The sequence below is a fragment of the Aquarana catesbeiana genome, linkage group LG05 (genome assembly GCF_042186555.1).
Source record: "Aquarana catesbeiana isolate 2022-GZ linkage group LG05, ASM4218655v1, whole genome shotgun sequence".
In the NCBI taxonomy this organism is placed as follows: domain Eukaryota; kingdom Metazoa; phylum Chordata; class Amphibia; order Anura; family Ranidae; genus Aquarana; species Aquarana catesbeiana.
Genome location: NC_133328.1, coordinates 17,712,705 through 17,735,870, shown reverse-complemented (window position 1 = coordinate 17,735,870; position 23,166 = coordinate 17,712,705). Strand labels below are relative to the sequence as shown.

The window sequence follows — 23,166 nt, the reverse complement described above, 5'->3', positions numbered from 1 at the left end:
CTGTAATGTATTGGGAGGGGGGGGCGCAGGATCTGGGGCCCCCTTTGTAAAGGGGGCTTCAAAATGCGGATAAGCCCCCCTGCCCTCAGATCCTCACACGCCTACCGCTTGTCGGGAAGTGGAAATTGTCCCCATCAACATGGGGACAAGGTGCTTTGGGTTGGGGGGCATATGGCCTGCTATGGTTCTGAAGGGGGGGGCAGAGCCCACCCAAGTCGGGGGCATATGGCCTGCTATGGTTCGGGCGGGGGCTTGCTCGTTCCCCCTTCATCCGATAAAAGAAGCCTGCATGAAAAAAAAAAGTCCGGTGTGTCACAATATACACACATTTCACACTGATAGAAGTCACAAGACTGCTATATTTTGCTGATGAGAAAGGGTATTTAGCAGTTTATATTTACTAAAATAATTGTATTTTCATGTTCTGTGGGAGACTAGATATAGTGAATTCAGGCTCCTGGGGAGATCAGGTATAGTGAATGCAGGCTTCTGGGGAGACCAGATATAGTGAATGCAGGCGCCTGGGGAGACCAGATATAGTGAATGCAGGCTCCTGGGGAGATCAGATATAGTGAATGCAGGCTCCTGGGGAGATCAGATATAGTGAATGCAGGGTCCTGGGGAGATCAGATATAGTGAATGCAGGGTCCTGGGGAGATCAGATATAGTGAATGCAGGGTCCTGGGGAGATCAGATATAGTGAATGCAGGGTCGTGGGGAGACCAGATATAGTGGATGCAGGGTCGTGGGGAGACCAGATATAGTGGATGCAGGGTCGTGGGGAGACCAGATATAGTGGATGCAGGGTCCTGGGGAGACCAGATATAGTGGATGCAGGGTCCTGGGGAGACCAGATATAGTGCATGCAGGGTCCTGGGGAGACCAGATATAGTGGATGCAGGCTCCTCGGGAGACAGATATAGTGGATGCAGGGTTCTGGGGAGACCAGATATAGTGGATGCAGGGCCGTGGGGAGACCAGATATAGTGGATGCAGGGTCCTGGGGAGACCAGATATAGTGGATGCAGGGTCCTGGGGAGACCAGATATAGTGCATGCAGGGTCCTGGGGAGACCAGATATAGTGGATGCAGGCTCCTCGGGAGACAGATATAGTGGATGCAGGGTTCTGGGGAGACCAGATATAGTGGATGCAGGGTCGTGGGGAGACCAGATATAGTGGATGCAGGGTCGTGGGGAGACCAGATATAGTGGATGCAGGGTCGTGGGGAGACCAGATATAGTGCATGCAGGGTCCTGGGGAGACCAGATATAGTGGATGCAGGCTCCTCGGGAGACAGATATAGTGGATGCAGGGTTCTGGGGAGACCAGATATAGTGAATGCAGGGTCCTGGGGAGACCAGATGGATGCAGGGTCTTGGGGAGACCAGATATAGTGGATGCAGGGTCTTGGGGAGACCAGATATAGTGGATGCAGGGTCCTGGGGAGACCAGATATAGTGGATGCAGGGTCCTGGGGAGACCAGATATAGTGCATGCAGGGTCCTGGGGAGACCAGATATAGTGGATGCAGGGTCGTGGGGAGACCAGATATAGTGGATGCAGGGTCGTGGGGAGACCAGATATAGTGGATGCAGGGTCGTGGGGAGACCAGATATAGTGGATGCAGGGTCCTGGGGAGACCAGATATAGTGGATGCAGGGTCCTGGGGAGACCAGATATAGTGCATGCAGGGTCCTGGGGAGACCAGATATAGTGGATGCAGGCTCCTCGGGAGACAGATATAGTGGATGCAGGGTTCTGGGGAGACCAGATATAGTGGATGCAGGGTCGTGGGGAGACCAGATATAGTGGATGCAGGGTCCTGGGGAGACCAGATATAGTGGATGCAGGGTCCTGGGGAGACCAGATATAGTGGATGCAGGGTCCTGGGGAGACCAGATATAGTGCATGCAGGGTCCTGGGGAGACCAGATATAGTGGATGCAGGGTCCTGGGGAGACAGATATAGTGGATGTAGGGTTCTGGGGAGACCAGATATAGTGGATGCAGGGTCGTGGGGAGACCAGATATAGTGGATGCAGGGTCGTGGGGAGACCAGATATAGTGGATGCAGGGTCGTGGGGAGACCAGATATAGTGCATGCAGGGTCCTGGGGAGACCAGATATAGTGGATGCAGGCTCCTCGGGAGACAGATATAGTGGATGCAGGGTTCTGGGGAGACCAGATATAGTGAATGCAGGGTCCTGGGGAGACCAGATGGATGCAGGGTCTTGGGGAGACCAGATATAGTGGATGCAGGGTCTTGGGGAGACCAGATATAGTGGATGCAGGGTCCTGGGGAGACCAGATATAGTGGATGCAGGGTCCTGGGGAGACCAGATATAGTGCATGCAGGGTCCTGGGGAGACCAGATATAGTGGATGCAGGCTCCTCGGGAGACAGATATAGTGGATGCAGGCTCCTCGGGAGACAGATATAGTGGATGCAGGGTTCTGGGGAGACCAGATATAGTGAATGCAGGGTCCTGGGGAGACCAGATGGATGCAGGGTCTTGGGGAGACCAGATATAGTGGATGCAGGGTCTTGGGGAGACCAGATATAGTGGATGCAGGGTCCTGGGGAGACCAGATATAGTGGATGCAGGGTCCTGGGTTTAGTATCATTTTAAGCAATGCAAATGTTTGATGTTTTAATCTTTTTATTGCTTGTTGTGCCTCTCTAACGTATGCTCCGTATAATGATAACATGTTTAGTTCCCACTCCCTTACTTCCATTGCTTTCCATTTAATTCAGACCAGATTTGTTATCCTGGAAAGCACATGATACCATTTACACAACAGTTGTAAGACAAGTTCTATAATAAAAAAAAAAAGACCCCCAGAGTAAATTTACAAACACAAATGCAAAATAGCAAGTGTCTTCAGGGGAAAAAAAAAAAATATTATCATGCCGAGCCGTCTAATGTAAAACAGACCTCCTTCTCCGAGATCTGCAAATCTAGAAAATTAGGCATTCTACAAGTGCAAGCCGCGGTTAGGCAGCCCTTGCTTCGTGAGGGGATAGCCCATGAGATTTGGACATTACATGAATAGCTTGTCATGATTTTTATCCAGAGGAATTATACAAATGCAAATAAATATCTCATCAAGGACATGCCAATCAGCCCCTTTTCCGATATGCTTCGATGCCCCGCACAGCCCCCGACACCTTCTCTGGCCGGAAATATGCAGATGGAACCTCAGGGATTGCAGAGGTTTATTTGTTGGCACCAACAAGAGAAATTTGCCCGTGGGACTTTTATGAGTTCTGCCACAATGAAATTATTAAGAATATTATTACAAAATAATGTTACAATGTTAAATAGTGTACATACATTCCTGTAAATTACATACACTATATTACCAAAAGTATTGGGACGCCTGCCTTTACACGCACATGAACTTTAATGGTATCCCAGTCTGAGTCCGTAGGGTTCAGTGTTGAGTTGGCCCACCCTTTGCAGCTATCCATCATCCGAAAATGGAAAGAGTATGGCACAACTGCAAACCTACCAAGACATGTCCGTTCACCTAAACTGACAGGCCGGGCAAGGAGAGCATTCATCAGAGAAGAGCCAAGAGGTCCATGGTAACTCTGGAGGAGCTGCAGAGATCCACAGCTCAGGTGGGAGAATCTATCCACAGGACAACTATTAGTCGTGCTCTCCACAAATCTGACCTTTATGGAAGAGTGACAAGAAGAAAGACATTGTTGAAAGAAAGCCATTAAGGCCTCATGTACACTGCTACTGCTAAACGGACGTTTAGGAGGAGTTGGGCATTTTTTTCAACTGCTCCTGAACTCTCCTCTATGTTATCTTATCAGTACATGTACACAGGGTCGTTTACAGTCGTTTCTAGGCAGTTGAGTTTAGAGGCTTTTTTTGGAACGCAAAAAATGGGTTCAGAAGCTGAGTTTAGAGGCATTTCAAGCATCTAAACATGGTAACTCGCATTTAGCTGTGTTTCGTTTACAGGCGTTTTTCATTTGGGTCTATTTTGAAGAACAAATACATTTAAAAAAATTTTTAAAACGCTTCTAAATGCAAACGCGACATGTAAACGCGGACGGTTTAAATGTGGGTTACTATCTGTCAAGTTAAATCGTTCCGTGCACATGAAGCCATAAGAAGTCCCATTTTCAGTTTGTGAGAAGCCATGTGGGGGACACAGCAAACATGTGGAAGAAGGTGCTCTGGTCAGATGAGACCAAAATTGAACTTTTTGGCCTAAAAGCAAAACGCTTTGTGTGGCGGAAAACTAACACTGCACATCACCCTGAACAAGATAAAAACTACTCACAAAAGTCGTAGGTAAAATTGCATATCGACGGCGATCGGCGGCGTGCGTTCCACCCGGTCCCGCGGGGCATAGGAGCGAACCTGTCAGCAATGATAGCCCACACAGACATAGCCCCTGCAGAAGACAAACGCACTCAAGCAGAAGAGATGCCATCAGATCCACAGACAACAAGGTACACCCCTATTTCATACTTCTAATCCTCCTAACACTGTACATTGCTCTCTATCATCTGTGTGTTTTATGGATGTGAGGGCGAATGAGCAGATAGTCTATGGGTAACTATTGATACGACCCTTTCAGCTCACTTACTATGGGATAGATAAACTTACCAGCGATAACAACAATGGGAATAGAAGCAAATTAACCAACTATTAAATGTATTCAATAAATTAACATGGTATGGCCCTTTAATATTGTTAACCGAGCCAAGATTCAAACCCCCCCCCCCCTAGAGGACCGCCCACCAATTAAGGGAGGAGCCCTGATACCAGCCTGATCAGTCTGCTTCAGTTTGACATGTGTATATAAAGCCGGCATGAGACTGCCACCACTAAGGCTCTGAGGAAGAAGGTTAAACCTTCGAAACGCGTAAGCCAGCGGCGGTCCGTGTGCCTCCCCCCTGGGACCTGGACGGCTGCCTACCACTGGAACTATTGCCTCTGTGCGTTCGATATGCAATTTTACCTACGACTTTTGTGAGTAGTTTTTATCTTGTTTTTAACTTAATAAACATGCCAAGGATAATGCACTAGGCTGGTGCGCTCTCTTTTTTTCTCTTTTTCTTTCAACACTAGGACAATCCCATCCTTTGAGAGCAGCAAAGCCGAAATTCATAGTCCTCCTTGAACTTTTTTAGCCAACACACCAGTGCGCAAGAGTACTTTTTTTCGTTTTCTTATCCATCACCCTGAACACACCATCCCCACTGTGAAACATGGTGGTGGCAGCATCATGTCATGGGGGATGCTTTTCTTCAGCAGGGACAGGGAAGCTGATCAGAGATGATGGGAAAATGGATGGAGCCTTAGAAGAATCTTAGAAGAAAACCTGTAAAGCCACGTACACACGAGCGGAATGGCTGACAGAAAAAGTCAGACGGAAGCTTTTCATCGTCTATTCCGATTGTGTGTGTGTGCCTCATCTGGCTTTTCTTTTTTTCGAAAATTCTGACGGACCTAGAAATGGAACATGTTGTAAATATTTACGACTGAACCAATTCCTAGCGGGAAAACTGCTCGTCTGTATGCTGTTCCGACGGACCAAAAATGACGCTTGCTCTGAAGCAAGTACGAGACGGAAGCTATTGGCTCCTGGCTATTGAACTTCCTTTTTCTAGTCCTGTAATAAGTGTCGTACGTCACAGCGTTCTGGACTGTCGGACTTTGGCCGGACTTTGGGTTGACTGTGTGTAGGCAAGACCGCTTGAATGGAATTCCGACGGAGTTCCGTCGGAGAAACTTTGGGAGTTTATTCCGACGGCATTGCGGAATTAGAGTCTGCAAAAGACTTGAAACTGGGGCGGAGGTTCACCTTCTAGCAGGACAACGACCCGAAACATACAGCCAGAGCTACAATGGAATGGTTTAGATCAAAGCATATTCATGTGTTAGAATGGCTCAGTCAAAGTCTAGACCTAAATCCAATGGAGAATCTGTGGCAAGACTTGAAAATTGCTGTTCACAGACGCTCTCCATCCAATCTGACAGAGCTTGAGATATTTTGCAAAGAAGAAGAATGGGCAAAAATGTCCCTCTCTAGATGTGCAAAGCTGGTAGAGACATCCCCAAAAAGACTTGCAGCTGTAATTGCAGTGAAAGGCGGTTCTACAAAGTATTGACTCCGGGGGGCGCCATACAAATGTACCCCCCACACTTTTCACATATTTGTTTGTAAAACATTTTGAAAACCATTTATCATTTTCCTTCCACTTCACAATTATGTGCCACTTTGCATTGGTCTATCACATAAAATCCCAATAAAATACATTTACGTTTTTTGGTTGTAACATGACAAAATGCTGGAAATTTCAAGGGGTATGAATACTTTTTCAAGGCACTGTAGATAGATAGATAGATAGGCTGGCCATGCATTATACAATTTTCTTCTACAACTTTCCTTTAGATTTACCAAAACCATGTAATATGAGGTCACACCTAAACACTTTCAATTTTGTATGCAATCAGGCAGGCCCTTGTACAATATAGTTAAAGGTAAATCCAAAGGAAATTGAACAAGGAAATTTTGTATAATTTATGGCCAGCTTTATATGTGACGATAGATAGATAGATAGATAGATAGATAGATAGATAGATAGATAGATAGATAGATAGATAGATAGATAGGTAGACACAATGCAGTTAAACTTTCCGTCTGGAGCCACTTCTGGAGAAACTTTTTTGCACCTGTTAATTTTTTTTTGTTCCTCGCTTTGAAAAACAAAATGTGCCAGTTTTTTTTTTCTTTTTTCAGACAAATCCCCATTGGAAATAACTCTTTCAACATTTTAATCAGGCTTCAAAGCCTCGCTATTTAATATTCCCGCACAGAGCTGAGTTCTTTCAGAACGCCCATAGGTCAACTCATTTCTCTGATTCCCCTTTTTTCCTCGCGGATGGCAATTAACGAGCACCCTTCTATAAAAATAATAAGTACTTTATGTGCCGTCTCTGAACTACTTTCAAGAGGGCTGCTGTGAGAGATAATAGGCGCTAACAGAGCGATTTCTTGGGACACAAAGTGGAACACAACTTCTTCATCTCTGAGAAATGTGCTGAAAATGTTCCCAACGATTTGTCCTAAAGTGTAACTTTTCATGAAAGGAAATATAATACATGTATATGGTGGCTGCATTAGTTTTCTTTTTTTTTTGGTGGATATTTATTCTTTATTTTAACCCAGTCATTCTGCAGGTAACACACTTCCTGTCATAGGGTGACAACGCTGATTCTCCATAGATACAGTTGGGGAGTGAGCGTTGGGCTGCTCTCCTGATTTGGGCTACAGGCACAAGACCAAGTTTGTCCTGGATCTGAGATGGAGGGGAGGACTCTGTGGTGATGGGAGACTTGAATGTGATGAGGAGGAGACTCTGATGTGATAGGGTAACTCTGCTATGGGGGTACTCTGGTGTAATAAGGGGTATTTATGTATGGGCGGAATTTCAGACTGTGTGATAGGGGTGACTGTGTGCTGATGGGTGGCCTCTGATATATAGGGTTGACGTTGATGTGATGGGGGGCCTCTGGCATAATGGGGGTTTCTGATTTGAAGGGAGGCTCTGATGTGATGGGGAGACCTTTGATGTGAAAAGGGGCTTTTACTGTGACAGGGGGTCTTCTGATGTGATGGGGAGACCTTTGATGTGAAAAGGGGCTTTTAATGTGACAGGGGGACTTCTGATGTGATGGGGAGACCTCTGATGTGACGGGGAGACCTCTGATGTGACGGTAGGACCTCTATTGGGACGGGGAGACCTCTGTTGTGAATGGGTGCTCTGATGCGATGGGGAGACCTCTGATGTGAAGGTGTGCTCTGATGTGACGGGAGGACCTCTGATGTGACGGGAGGACCTCTGATGTGACGGGGAGACCTCTGATGTGACGGGGAGACCTCTGATGTGAATGGGTGCTCTGATGCGATAGGGAGACCTCTGATTTGAAGGTGTGCTCTGATGCGACGGGGAGACCTCTGATGTGACGAGAGGACCTCTGATGTGACGGGGAGACCTCTGATGTGAATGGGTGCTCTGATGCGATGGGGAGACCTCTGATGTGACGGGGAGACCTCTGATGCGACGGGGAGACCTCTGATGCGACGGGGAGACCTCTGATGCGACGGGGAGACCTCTGATGCGACGGGGAGACCTCTGATGCGACGGAGGGGCCTCTGATGCGACGGGGAGACCTCTGATGTGACGGGAAGACCTCTGATGTGAATGGGTGCTCTGATGCGATGGGGAGACCTCTGATGTCATGGGGAGACCTCTGTTGTCATGGGAAGACTTCTGATGTGAAGGGGTGCTCTGATGTCATTGGGAGACCTCTGTGATGAGGGGACCTCTGATGTGATGGGAAGACCTCTGATGTGAATGGGTGCTCTGATGCGATGGGAGACCTCTGATGTCATGGGGAGACCTCTGTTGTCATGGGAAGACTTCTGATGTGAAGGGGTGCTCTGATGTCATTGGGAGACCTCTGTGATGAGGGGACCTCTGATGTGATGGGGAGACCTCTGATGTGAAAGGGGGGGTTGATGTCATGGGGAGACATCTGATGTGAAGGGCTGCTCTGATGTGATATGGAGACCTCTGATGTGAAGGGGGGCTCTGATGTGATGGGGAGACCACTGATGTGATGGGGAGACCACTGATGTGATGGGGAGACCACTGATGTGATGGGGAGACCACTGATGTGATGGGGAGACCTCTGATGTGATGGGGAGACCTCTGATGTGATGGGGAGACTTCTGATGTGAAGGGGTGCTCTGATGTCATGGGGAGACCTCTGATGTAAAAGGGGTCTTTTGGTGTGATGGGGGACCCCTGTTGTGATGGGGGACCCCTGTTGTGATGTGGAGCTCTGATGTGATGGAGGGCCCTGTTGTGAAGTGGGCTTTTGATGTGATGGGGACCTCTGATGTGAAAGGGAGCTCAAGATCTAAAGGGGCTCTGATGTGATGGGGGGGACCCCTGTTGTGAATTGGGGCTCTAATGGGATGCGGGGACCTCTATGGGAGTGGGGCTTCTAATGTGATGGCGAGACCTCTGATGTGAATGTGTGCTCTGATGTCATGGGGAGACCTTCGATGTGAAAGGGAGCATTTGATGTGATGGGAGAACCTCTGATGTGAAAGGGAGCTTCAGATGTGAAAGGGAGCTTCAGTTGTAAAGGGGGCTCTAAAGTGATGGGGGACCTCTGATGTGAAAGGAAGCTTCAAATGTAAAGAGGGCTCTGATGGAATGGGTTAACCCATGTGGTCGGGGACCTCTAATGGAAAGGGAGGCTTCTCATGTGAAGATAGTTTCATCAGGGTGGGTGTATGCATTGTCCCAGGTTCAGGTTTCCAGTTGATAAGTAACATTTACATTTTGGACTGGGGGGCCTCAAGATCATTTCCAAAGGGTTACCCCGACTGGAAAAAAAGGCTGAGAAATGCTCTAATAGAGATTGTACAGTCCTCCTTGTATAGTGTATGTTCGGCCTAACCCAAAAAAAGGAACAATACAACCCCCCCCCCCAGCCCCTCCTCTCTCTCTCTATCTCTCTCTCTCTCTCTCTCTCTCTCTCTCTCTCTGGAATGAAGTCTGTCATATCTGTCAGTCAGTCATACACAGGGTGTTCCCAAGCATGCAACCAGCGCTTGGCTACCTTAGAATCCCTGCATGGATATTTCATATTTTACAGGATCTCTTCTTGCTTTGTCTCAGACTGGTAAATGGCCGGCGGTGAATAAGACAAATGTTACAAATTTCCGAGATTCATTTAGTATCATTACGTTTTTACAGCCTCCCTGTCATGCAGCAAATTTTCACAGCTTCAGGATAGAAATGAACATAAATCAGAGAACGGCCATTACGCCGCGCCATTCATCACAGTGTCATCGTACAGAATGGCGAGGATGGCGAGAGTGCCACATTTATCGGATTGAACGGCGGTGTTATCCTTCAACACATGTTCTCTGTGGCAAGAGGTTCTCCGTGTCACTGGGTGACAAATGATACTGATTAGGAATGAGGACTCGTTATACGAGACAGGAGGACTGTCATCTCCTGATCATATCAGAGGATGGAATGTTCAATCTTCTCAGAGCTCCCTTGTATCCTGATGGTGAACACAGGACGGGCGCCTGCTCCTAATCATGTGATCACTACTGTGAAGATCCGCCCCAGTACTGGTTTCTCCTCTGTAAAAAAAAAAAAAGAAAAGATAAACTGTATCTTCCTAGAGGAGAAGTCTGTGAAAAAAGAAAAAGATTGAATAGATCAGGCCTTATTCTAGGTTAGCGAATGTCAATACAGCAGTACCTTGGATTAGGAGCATAATCCGTTCCAGGAGCAGGTTTGTAATCCAAAGCACTCGTATATCAAAGCGAGTTTCCCCATAGGAATCAATGGAAACTCAGATATTCATTCCACAGTGACTGCTGGTGTATGCAGTACCGCATGTGGCCAGAGGTGCGGGGGCGCCGGAGACACTCAAGTATTTCCCAGAGTTTCCAAGTGTCTCTGAGAACCACTGGCGCCCCCGCACCTCTGGCCAAATGCGGTACTGCACACCCCAGCGGCTTTAATCCTGCTCATCTTGTGAGATAACGCTCGCAAACCGAGTCAGGATTTAGAAAAAAAAAATAGCTCGTATTGCCATCCAAGGTTTCACTGTATTAGCATCAGTTACAGCCAGTGTGGCTCCAGTGCAACTTGTCACGTGACTTTGGACATGGAAAGTCGCAGCCCATTCTATGTAATGGTACCCAGTGCCGGCACAAGGTCATGTAGAGCAGTAGTTCTCAACCTTAGTCCTCAAGTACCCCCAACGGGCCATGTTTCCAGGTTTTACTTTACTTTGCACAGCTGCTTTAAATCAATACCAATGACATGGTATTGATAAGTGCTATTTTATCTAAGGGAAGTTCCCAAAACATGGCCCGTTGGGGGTACTTGAGGACTGAGATTGAGAACCACTGGTCTAAAGCCCAGGGCAAACATACCAAAAACAATGAGCACTAATCTGCATGCTTACCCCCCCCAAAACATAAATCCCCCCCATCTTCCCAGTATAAATCCACCCCCCTGCTGAAATCTCCCCTCTCGGCACAAATTTTTGCTCCCCCTTCCCCCCATCCCCCAAATGCCCCCCCCCCTAAAAAAAAATATATATTCAGTTCGCCTAGCTCAAATTCTCTCCAGAGAATCTCCAGCTCAAATCCTCTACCCCTAAAATTTCCCCTCCTACTACCCCCCCCTTCAAATCCCCCCAGCTCAAATTCCCCCCAGATCCCCCCTCCCAGCACAAATCCCCCCCCCCATCCTCCCACCCTACCTACACAAAGCACAATTCTTAGCACTCACCCTCCCAAATTTCCCCTCCTAGAATACGTACCCCCTGCTGCCCCCCCCAAATTCCCTCTTCCAACACAAAAGGTTTGATGTATTGTGTGTTCAAAGATGGTATTCTGCATACCTTGGATGTAACAAGGGGTTATTTGAGTTACTGGTGCCTTTCTATCGTCTGGAACCAGTCTGCCCATTCTCCTCTGATATCAACAAGGCATTTTCCTCCACACAACTGCCGCTCACTGGATATTTTCTCTTTTCCCCACCATTCATAGCTCCCCAACTGTCCCTGATTTCGAGGGACTGTCCCTGATTTGGAGCAATGTCCCTCTGTCCCTCATTCCTCCTCATGTGTCCCTCATTTTGGTCTGATCTTTAGACTTGATAATGAAATGCCCATTTTATCTATCAAAAAGTGTTTTCCAGCCGTAAAACCTTTCATCTGATTTCTAAATTGCTGCATTTGTATATTCCAAGAGCCAATATAAAGGAATAGTAGTGGTGAAAAAAAGCACTTGTGGTTTTAACCAATCTTGTTTTGTTTCTTTGTATAATTCTCCTTTAAGGGGGAGTGGCAAGGGGTGTGTCCTATGCCTGCATACTTTTGCTGATAGGTGTCCCTCATTCCCATCTCAAAAAGTTGGGAGGTATGTCCATTCTCTGTAAACCCGAGAGATGGCTGTGTGTGAAAACCTCAGAAATTCTCAGACCAGCCTGTCTGGCACCAACAACCATGCCATGTCCAAATTCACTTGAATCCCCTTTCTTCCAGAGACCTGCAGTCAGGGGGGGGGGAGCCAGAGCCTCACCTGCCATTAACATTAAAAAAAAAACAAAAAAACATTGACAATTGTTGTAGCTCGGCAAACTGCGGTCACAGGAACCCCAAATTTGGGGGGGGGGGGGGTAGGTAGCCAGAGTCCTACCCCACCTCTGGTCAGTTTGGGGCTCCCATCATCTATGGTTCCGGAGATATGGGGCTCCTTGAGCAGCCCGGCCCTCTTAAAATATAACTACTGGCAAAACTTTTTTTTTTTAGTTTTGGATAGAGTGAAGATGGAATAGAGCCCCTGTCAGTTTTTATTGCTGCCTGTGCCCCCGCCCCCCCCCCCGTTAGAGAGGGGGAATCACCCTCTCTATTTGTCCTGTTTGCCATTGTCATTGAAAGTAAAAGAAAATCCCACATTTTGGGTTGTCCACAGAAAAGAAATGAAGGGGAAATCTTCCAATGGGGACACTAGTTCTGGTGACCTGGGGGGTCCCCAAAGAATTCCCTTAATTTGCAGGGATTTCCTCCCACTTCCTGTTTGGCTATGGGACAGGAAGCCAAGGGAAATCTTCGCAATGGGACACAGATGGCAGAAAAAACTCTGACAGGGGTAATAACTCTCCCTTACTCTATCCAAAATGAAGAAAAAAGTAGACATGTGCACTGACAAAAAATGTGTTCGTTTTTGTTTCATTCGTTTTTTTGCTTTTTTTGGAAATTCGGAATTTAGAAATTCAAAAACTCGAAAATTCGGAAATCCAAAAATTGGAAAATGTGAAAATCTAAAAAAAAGAAAGAGCATCAGAAAAATTTGAAATAATAACTAACTAATAATAACTATTATTGGAATTTCCTTTCAAATTTTGCTGTTTGTGAATGTAACAAATACAAATTTTCTGAAGTTACGAATTATTTGAAATAACGAATGCCGCATCTAAACAAATGGAATGGAACAAATTAATAATCAAGAATAATAATAAAAAGGTTTTATTATTATTGTTATTTATTATTATTAGATCGTCCATTCTTTTAGATAAGGCATTCGTTATTTCAGATAATTCGTAACTTTGGATAAATTCGTACTCGTTACGTTCACTAACAGCCAAATTTGTGAGGAAATTCCAATACCTATAATTTAATAGTTATTCGTTTTTTAAATTTTCGGATTTTCATTCTTTTGAATTTTCAGATTTTCATTCTTATTTTCGGATTTTCGAATTTTTCGAATTTCCGAAATTTCCGAATTTTCCAATTTCCGAAATTTTGAATTTTCCAATTTCCGAAATTTTGAATTTTCCAATTTCCGAAATTTTGAATTTCCCAATTTCCGAAATTTTGAATTTCCCAATTTCCAAAATTTTGAATTTTCCAATTTCCGAAATTTTGAATTTTCCAATTTCCGAAATTTTGAAATGTCGAATTTCCGAAATTTCGAAATGACGAATTTCCGAAATTTCAAGCTTTGAATTTCCAAAATGTCGAAATTAATGAATTTGTCAAAATTCGTTAAAAAGGGAATTTGGAACTAAACGAATTGCCTATAGTTCTACTTTAACTAAAAGGAAAAAAGCGTGTATAATAAGATTTACCCACAATTCTATGTTTTTCTCACACAGTTAAGAGGGAGAATGCGAATCTGCTGCTCAAAAGATACAAGCTAAATCATATATTATTATGCTATATGTTATAAGATAAAAATGTATTTATCTATTTACTGTGAAATTACCGGTTGGAAGTTCTAACTTCAAACTTTAGTAATTTGTCCCTTAAGCCACCTGCTTGAGTACAGATTTTGAAAATGTAGTAAACTACCTTAAAAACAATATATAATAATTATTTTAAAATACTTTCGGTAATGAACCCCTTGCCACCCAGGCCAATTCTGACACTTCTCTCCTATATGTAAAAATCATAATTTTTTTGCTAGAAAATCACTCAGAATCCCCAAACATTATATATATATTGTTTTAGCAGACACCCTAAGGAATAAAATGGCGATCGTTGCAACTTTTTATGTCACACGGTATTGGCGCAGCATTTTTTCAAACCCTTTTTTTTTTGGAAAGAAACATGTATACAAAAAAATTAAAAACACTAAAGTTAGCCCGATTTTTTGTATACTATAAAAGATGATGTTACGGCGAGTAAATAGATACCTAACATGTCACGCTTTAAAATTGCGCACACTTGTGGAATGGCGCCAAACTTATACGCCGCAAACATTAGAGCAAGAGCAATAATTCTAGCACTAGACCTCCACTGTAACTCTAAACATGTAACCCAGTGCTGTATCTTAGCCTAGGCTGACAAGGCCCAGGCCTAGGGTGGCACTTTGTGGGAGGCGGCAAAAGGCCGCCCCCACCCCGCATGAACAAAAGCCCCCCTACCCCTCCCGTCTCCGCCACAAAAACAGTCCCCGGCGGCTGTCTCGGCTGTGCTCAGGAGGGGTGCAGTCTCCGTTCGACTGGGTTTGAGCAGAGGTGCACCTCGGCTGTGCTCGGCCAGGGGGGGGGTCCCCACTCGGGAGGGGGCAGTCTCTGCTTACCTTGGCTGCGCTCGGGAGGGGGCGGGCTCATCTCACCTCGGCTGCACCCTGGATGGGGCGCGCTTGTCTCACCTTGGCTGCGTTCGGGAGGGGGCGGGCTCATCTCACCTCGGCTGCGCTCGGGAGGGGGCGGGCTCGTCTCACCTTGGCTGCGCTCGGGAGGGGGCGGGCTCATCTCACCTTGGCTGCGCTCGGGAGGGGCGGGCTCGTCTCACCTCAGCTGCGCTCGGGAGGAGGCGGGCTCGTCTCACCTTGGCTGCGCTCGGGAGGGGGCGGCTCGTCTCACCTTGGCTGTGCTCGGGAGGGGGCGGGCTCGTCTCACCTTGGCTGCGCTCGGGAGGGGGCGGGCTCGTCTCACCTCGGCTGCGCTCGGGAGGGGGCGGGCTCGTCTCACCTCGGCTGCGCTTGGGAGGGGGCTGGCTCTTCTCACCTTGGCTGCGTTCGGGAGGGGGCGCGCTCGTCTCACCTAGGCTGCGCTCGGGAGGGGGCGGGCTCGTCTCACCTTGGCTGCTTTTGGGAGGGGGCGGGCTCGTCTCACCTTGGCTGCTTTCGGGAGGGGGCGGGCTCGTCTCACCCTGGCTGCGCTCGGGAGGGGGCGGCTCGTCTCACCTTGGCTGCGCTCGGGAGGGGGCGGGCTCGTCTCACCTTGGCTGCTTTTGGGAGGGGGCGGGCTCGTCTCACCTTGGCTGCTTTCGGGAGGGGGCGGGCTCGTCTCACCTTGGCTGCGCTCGGGAGGGGGCGGCTCGTCTCACCTTGGCTGCGCTCGGGAGGGGGCGGGCTCGTCTCACCTTGGCTGTGCTCCCGAGCGCAGCCGAGGTGAGACGAGCCCGCCCCCTCCCGAGCGCAGCCGAGGTGAGATGAGCCCGCCCCCTCCCGAACGCAGCCAAGGTGAGACAAGCGCGCCCCATTGGGGCGGGCTCGTCTCACCTCGGCTGCGCTCGGGAGGGGGCGGGCTCGTCTCACCTCGGCTGCGCTCGGGAGGGGGCGGGCTCGTCTCACCTCGGCTGCGCTCGGGAGGGGGCGGGCTCGTCTCACCTCGGCTGCGCTCGGGAGGGGGCGGGCTCGGCTCGGCTTGGCTGTATGTGCACTGATGGGCACAGTCACAGGGATGTAATGGTAACCGCCCCTTTATTATTACTATTACAAGAAACACAATGATTACGTCACAGAAGATGCTGTAACTTATCTTGCTTGTCATGTTTTAGAACTTAAGCTGTTCCCCCACTGTGATTACAGTAAATGAATGGCTGGAGACTTTTCTATTCACTCTGATGACCAAGGGGAGATATGTCCACACTCTCTGACCATCTCCTTTATTATGTCCACACTCTCTGACCCTCTCCTCTATGTTGTCCGCACTCTCTGACCATCTCCTTTATCATGTCCGCACTCTCTGACCTTCTTCTTTATTATGTCTGCATTTCCTGACCTTCTCCTATATGTTGTCTGCAGTCTCTGACCAACTCTTCAGGTGGAGTGCTAATAGGAAGGGGTGGAGTTTCCAGATGAAGGGGGTGGATCTTAAACAGGAAGGGGTGGGGGCAAATTTACATGGGGGGCACCGGAATTTAGTCTTGCCTAGGGCAGCACAAAACCAAAATACACCACTGATGTAACCTGTAAAAATGTTTAAAGTGTCGCCTAAGGCGACACTTTAGTATCTGGCTCTGATACTAGCCAGTGCCTCACCAGTCACTCACCTCACCGCACGTCCCTGCTTTCTTCCCCATTCTCGGTTTAAACCTCAGAAAGTCGTCTTCATCACGTCTAGATGCCTGAATACATTGAGCTCCTGCCATGTGATTGGCTGATAAGCAATTTGTGTTACCAAGCATTTGAACAGGTGTACCTAAAAAAAGAGGCCAGGGAGTGTATACAGCCCCATCCACACAAACGGCCAAAAAAAAATAGCAAAATCCACTAATAAAAACAAGTCAGATATCCCAATAATAAGACATATACGCAGAGCGGTGGAAATGCTGGATAGTTGACCTTCTGCCATGTAGTTAAGCGTCCCCCCCCGGGGGGGTCTCCAAGACAAGTGCGCTTTTAACACGCTGTCATCGCTGAGCTCTCCCGGGAAGATCGCCAAGGGCAGAACGTTCACAAACTTCCAAAGAGCCGCAAATCCGAATTGATTGTTCATTTGTGGATTTCCCAACATCGCTCTCTGTGCTTCGTTATGCACATTGAAAATCTGTGTTCCAGGTTCACACCGACTGCGGGGGAATGAAATTGTGCGAGTTCAACTGAACGCACACCATTTCATTCCCGCATGTCAGTCCCAACTTGGCGGGGGGCGATTTCAGAGACATATGAATCAATCAATGATTTGCAAATGCGAACTGAATCGCTTCAAGGCACTGGATCCATCCTGTGTTGTCCAGCTTCTTAGAAGAGGTAGGTCTTGAGTTTTTTCCAGAAGACCTGATGGTTTTCTTCCATGCGGATGTTAGTGGGGTAGAGCGTTCCATAGCCGTGGTCCTTGGACTGCAAATCTTCGTTCTCCCTTTGATTTGTAGCGGGATTTGGAAATGAGGAGGAGGTTTTGGTTAGATGATCGAAGACTACGATTGGGTGTGTAGTGTTTTATTTTCTCGTTTAGGTATTGAGGAGCGTTTCCTTTGTATGCATTTGTGGGTGAGGCAGAGGGTCTTGAATGTGATCCGATTCTTTACGGTTAGCCAATGTAGGCTCCTCAGGGAAGGGGATTCCCAGGTTTATTTTCCTGATAGCAGTTTTGCCGCAGAGTTTTGGATGAGTTGTAAGCGTGCAAGCTGATATTGGGGTAGTCTTATGTAGAGGGAGTCAGGAATTAATGATTGTTTCAACTACTGCTGCTTTGTTCTCTTCTGGAATGACGGGGATGAGTCTACTTAGCAGGCGGAGGAGATGGTGAGATCCGCTGACTACTGATCCTATTTGTGCATCCATTGACATTTTTGAGTCAAAGATGACTCCGAGACTCTTGGCTTTGGTGCTCTGAGAGATGGTCTGTCCAAAGATGGTGGGAGGTGTCCATGGGGTCTTAGTTTTGGAGTTTTGGTTTGCGTGTAGGAGAAGAAGCTCTGTTTTTGATCCATTGAGTTTGAGGGAGCTAGTGGTCATCCAGTCATCTATCAACTGTGCCAATGTGCCATCTGTGTCAATGGAAATCGCACCCCCAAATCGCCAAAAGTAGTACAGAAACTACTTTTGGGAACCGATTCGGACGGTGCAATTGCCACTGATTTGGCATGCGATTTGACATGTCAATGTGAACCAGGGCTTAAACTGGGATGCAAACTGAGTTAACGCCCACGTAGTTTTCCCGGTGGAGGCGATTTTTTTTCAAAGTGTGATAGAAGAGTGAGGCGACTGTGTGTGCATGTATAACAGTGGCAGCTGGTGCTCCATTTTTTGTGGGGGCGGCAAACAAACCTCCCAAACTCCTCCCTATTGCTTGTTCAATCAGCCCCCCCCATCGCTCGCTCGTCCGCCCACCAGCCCCGCACTTACCCCATCTAGGTCACGGGCACCTTTGGCTTCTTGCTGCGTCTCCTCCTTGATGGCTTCACGGCGGCTTCCCCTGTGTCTCCTCCTCCTCTGCGGCCATTACGGTTGCTTCTCCTTTCAGCCAATCAGGTCACTTCCTGATTGGCCGGGAGGAGAATCGGGAAGACAATAGCAAATATTAATTCGCTATTTTCGCACAACTCGGTGGGCTCAGGGCGCAGTAGAGCCCCAGGCTCTAATTGTGTGCTTCTAAAAAAAAAAAAGACAAAAAAAAAAAAAAACCCATTGGAATCCATGCATCCGGTACCCTGTATGTAGATTAGAGGCCGGGCGCATGGATTGGGGGGGGGAGGGCTCCCCTGCTCCCCTAATGGAGCAGCCACCACTAAGTATGCAATACACTGGAACCTTGGTTTACGAGTAACGCGGTTAACAAGCGTTTTGAAAGACGAGCAACTTTTTAAAAAAAAATTCTGACTCGGTTTGCAAGTGTTGTCTTGCAAAACTAGCAGAATTTAAGCTAATCGGGTGTGCAGTACCGCATTTGGCCAGAGATGCGGGGGCGCCGGTGACACTCGGAATGGTTCGGAGCCGTTTGGAAATACTTGAAATGACTCAGAAACACTTGGAAATACTCCATTCCCAAGTGTTTTTGAGCCTTTCCGAGGCTTTCTGAGTTCAGCCGAGCTGTCCCCGAGTATTTCCGAGGCTCTCTGGCGTCCCCCCACCTCTGGCCACATGCGGTATTGCATGTAATAGAAGTCAATGCGGAACGAATTATCTTCATTTCCATTGACTTCTATGAGGAAACTCGCTTTGATATGCGAGTGCTTTGGATTGAAAGCATTCTCCTGGAACGGATTATGCTCGTAATCCAAGGATCCACTGTATAGCCCGATGACAAGATCTAAGGTATGCCGAAAGCCAGGAGAGCATGTATGGATTTTTATAGTGGACCCTCACCCTAATGGCCCATACGGACGATCAGAAAATTGGACGAAAAATACAGCTTTCAAAGCAACCGTACAATATTTTGATGGTCAGTAAACCGTTTTCGAAAAGCCGATCGCGACAATTCATGCTGAATTATCCAATGGGACAAACAAGAAACATCTTCTAGCACAATACCAGATCGTACAATTTTTTGTTTAACCACTAGCCGACCAGCCCACGCAGATGTACTGCGGCAGGTCGGCTCTCCTGCGCCAATCGCCGTACCTGTACGGCGGCTTGCGCAGTTGTGGACAGGAGCGTGCCCGCGGGTCGGGTGGACTCGATGTCGCGGTGTACAGAGGCAGAAAGGGGAACTGCCATTGTAAACAAGGCGAATCCCCATCCTGACAGGTGACATGACAGAGATCTTCTCTTCCCAGTGACACACAGAGATCCCGGTTCTCTCAGGGGAGAGGAGACAGATTGTGTGTTCATACAAAGTATGAACACTGATCTGTCATCTCCCCTAGTCAGTCCCCCCCACAGTTAGAACACGATAAGGGAACACAGTTAACCCCTTGATCGACCCCTAGTGTTAACCAGTGACATTTATACAGTAATCAGTGCATTTTTATAGCACTGATCGCTGTATAAATGCCAATTGGCCCAAAAATGTGTCAAAAGTGTCTGATGTGTCTGCCACAATATTGCAATCCTGATAAAAATCGCTAATCACCGCCATTACTGGTAAAAAAAAAAAAAATGCCATAAATCTATCCCCTATTTTGTAGACGCGATAACTTTTATCACTTATTGCGATTTTTTTTTTTTTTTTTTTTTTTTTTACCAAAAATATATAGAAGAATACATATCGGCCTAAACTGAGGAAAAAAATGTTTTTTTTTTTTTTTTTTTCATTTGGGATATTTATTATAGCAAAAAGTAAAAGATATTGTGTTTGTTTTTTGTTTTTTCAAAATTGTCGCTCTTTTTTTTGTTTATAGCGCAAAAAATAAAAATCGCAGAGGTGATCAAATACCACCAAAAGAAAGCTCTATTTGTGGGGAAAAAAGGACGTCAATTTTGTTATGTTGCAACGTCGCACGACCGCGCAATTCTCAGTTAAAATGACGCAGTGCCGAATCGGAAAAAATGGCCTGGTCATTGAGAAGCCAAATCTTCCGGGGCCGAAGAAGTGGTTAACATTATGATATTTTAGTGATTGGGTTTACATCTTCTGTATACGTCCATAAGAACCTGACATATACTAGTGTTCTAAAGCTTTTTTTGATAGTATATAATTTTTTTATAACAAACAGGACGTGTTTACCTGTATGGCAGTAATGGTGGGCGCTCGCTGTGCGGGAATAGCAGTGCCGGTAAAAGCTTTGCATTGGGAAAACAAGGTCACCTACTCAGACTGACAGCCAAGAAAACAAGTCTTGTATAGAGGAGCATAAATATAGGTCTACGAGACACTCAGCCCGCAAGAAAAACTGTTATTTATATTACAGAGGAGGTTGCCGCAGTACAAGAAAGGGGAATAAAGCAACCGGAATGAAGAGTATTGGGCCCCCTCCATGGTGGGGTCCTCGGGTTTTCATGCTCCCAAGTTGTCCTTTTGCGTCCAGCAGAATGCAGCACCAGTTTACTAAAGGGGCTCATTCACATGTGCTTTAAACTCTAAAGGGCAATAGGCCGTCAGTACATCAGGACTGATCAATTTTCTTAGCTACACTATATTGTCAAAAGTATTGGGACACCTGCCTTTACACACATGAACTTTAACCGTATCCCAGTCTTAGTCCGTAGGGTCCAATATTGGGTTGGCCCACCCTTTGCCGCTATAACAGCTTCAACTCTTTTGGGAAGGCCGTCCACAAGGTTTAGGAGGGTGTCTATGGGAATGTTTGACCATTCTTCCAGAAGCGCATTTGTGAGGTCAGGCACTGATGTTGGACGATTAGGCCTGGCTCGCAGTCTCCTCTCTAATTCATCCCAAAGGTGTTCTATCGGGTTGAGGTCAGGATTATGTGCAGGACAGTCAAGTTCCTCCACCAGTCATGTTGGAACAGGAAGGGGCCATCCCCAAACTCTTCCCACAAAGTTGGGAGCATGAAATTGTCCAAAATGTCTTGGTATGCTGACGCCTTAAAATTTCCCTTCACTGGAACTAAGGTGCCAAGCTCAACCCCTGAAAAACAACCCCACGTTATAATCCCCCCTCCACCAAATGAGTTGGACCAGTGCACAAAGCAAGGTACATAAAGACATGGATGAGCGAGTTTGAGGTGGAGGAACTTGACTGGCCTGACCTCAACCCGATAGAACCTTTGGGATGAATTAGAGTGGAGACTGCGAGCCAGGACTTCCCTTCCAACATCAGTGCCTGACCTCACAAATGCTCTTCTGGAAGAATGGTCAAACATTCCCATAGACACACTCCTAAACCTTGTGGACGGCCTTCCCAGAAGAGTTGAAGCTGTTATAGCTGCAAAGGGTGGGCCAACTCAATATTGAACCCTACGGACTAAGACTGGGGTGCCATTAAATTTCATGTGCGTGTAAAGGCAGGCGTCCCAATACGTCTGACAATATATATTGACCACCCTATAGATTGGTGACTGAAGATCCACTGATGAGGAGCATATTTTCTGCCAGACAATCAACTCCATTAATATGGATTTTGGAGTCCTTGTACGGCACTTTGGCCCTGACATTTGCCTGTGAGTGCGGGGAGTTTGATAAGACATCAATTTACCAAATGTATTTTTGTGTACAATTTGATAAAATTTATGCTTAAAGGCAATGGTGGGTTGAACGTGCAAGTGAATGCCCATCTTTAGAATTTTGAATTGCAGCTATGGCAGGTTTTGCATAGTTACATTGTTCCAGCTTGGACCAAATATATGATTATTAAATAGGTTATGTGCCATACCTGTGGGTTCCCTGTAAAAGCTGAAAATCACTATACTAGGCACCACTACTCCAGTGATCTTCACTAGCGTCCAGGTCCTGTGCCAAGCAGCTTCCCTGCCGCTTACTGAACATGGGAAGTTCCGGGAGAGCCATCCAGGGAGCACTTTGCATTTTCTCAACGAATGCAAAGCATTCTCTGATTGGTAAAGGTGGAGATCATGACCCCACCTTGCTGCCTCATCCAACCAGAGAATGCTTTGCATTAATTGAGAAAATGTTAAGTGCTCTCTGAATGGTGCCCGTTTTGAGCGACCAACCTTCTGGTGCCTAGAGAATGGCAGCAGGAGTTGGGGCTGGCCAAAGAAATGCTAAAATAGAAAAAAAGGTCATTTACATTGCGGAGAGGGATAGGAGTTGCAAGAGAGCTAAAGTCGAACTGGAAATTGAAAGTCCACTTTAGGTGTTGAATACAATAGGGAAGGTTTGAAAACCTCCCATGCTCAATTCTTCCATTAAGGTTAATCATTATAAAATGTATTGTTTCAGGCAATGTTTCCAAAAACTGCACCAGTGAAGGATGGTCAGAAATATACCCAGCTTATGCCGCCGCCTGTGGATTCTCTACCAATGACACGCCAGGCGAACAGGTAATTTCTACCTCTTTTTTATTACACGCGTATTATCACTGTGACTGAGTTTGCAAGCAGGCAGTTCTCCTATGTGCTCCACTTAGTTCAACTGTTTCTAAACCCAAGAACAAAAAGTTGTTCTTATATTGTAACTTGTCAGTCCTTACGTTGTGTTTGAGCTTCATCTTGCAAGATTCAGGGTCTCATCAGAAGAATGGTGTTGTCACACCCCGGAAGTGTAGAAGCTGGGGGAAATGTAAGTATTGTCATATGGAGGTGGCTTAGCTACATGGTAGGTGCATTTTAGTGAAGTCCATGCCAATCTGAACTGTATTTTAAAGGCTTGGCGGCCAACTTTTATTGAAAACATAAAGAAAAGTCCACAGGCACAAGGGTTCGTCTTTTGCAAAAAACAGAACAGAAAATACAGAACTACCTAGCTCTCTAAACCTTTAGTCCTAGCTCTCCGGCCCACTTAGTCTTTAGTTTCAGCACCTGGTCTCTGGATAGGGGTTCTCCTGA

At 46.8% G+C, this 23,166-nt stretch overlaps 1 protein-coding gene across 2 annotated transcripts in view; it reads left to right on the top strand.

The window, feature by feature from the left end:
• The window catches only part of VIPR1 (vasoactive intestinal peptide receptor 1), a 409,687-nt gene that overhangs the window by 246,388 nt on the left and 140,133 nt on the right, over positions 1 to 23,166 (top strand). For both annotated transcript variants that reach the window (XM_073629489.1, XM_073629491.1), the window contains one exon: positions 22,562 to 22,662. In XM_073629489.1, the coding sequence (XP_073485590.1) occupies positions 22,562 to 22,662 (101 nt within the window). The remainder of the gene's footprint in view (positions 1 to 22,561; positions 22,663 to 23,166) is intronic.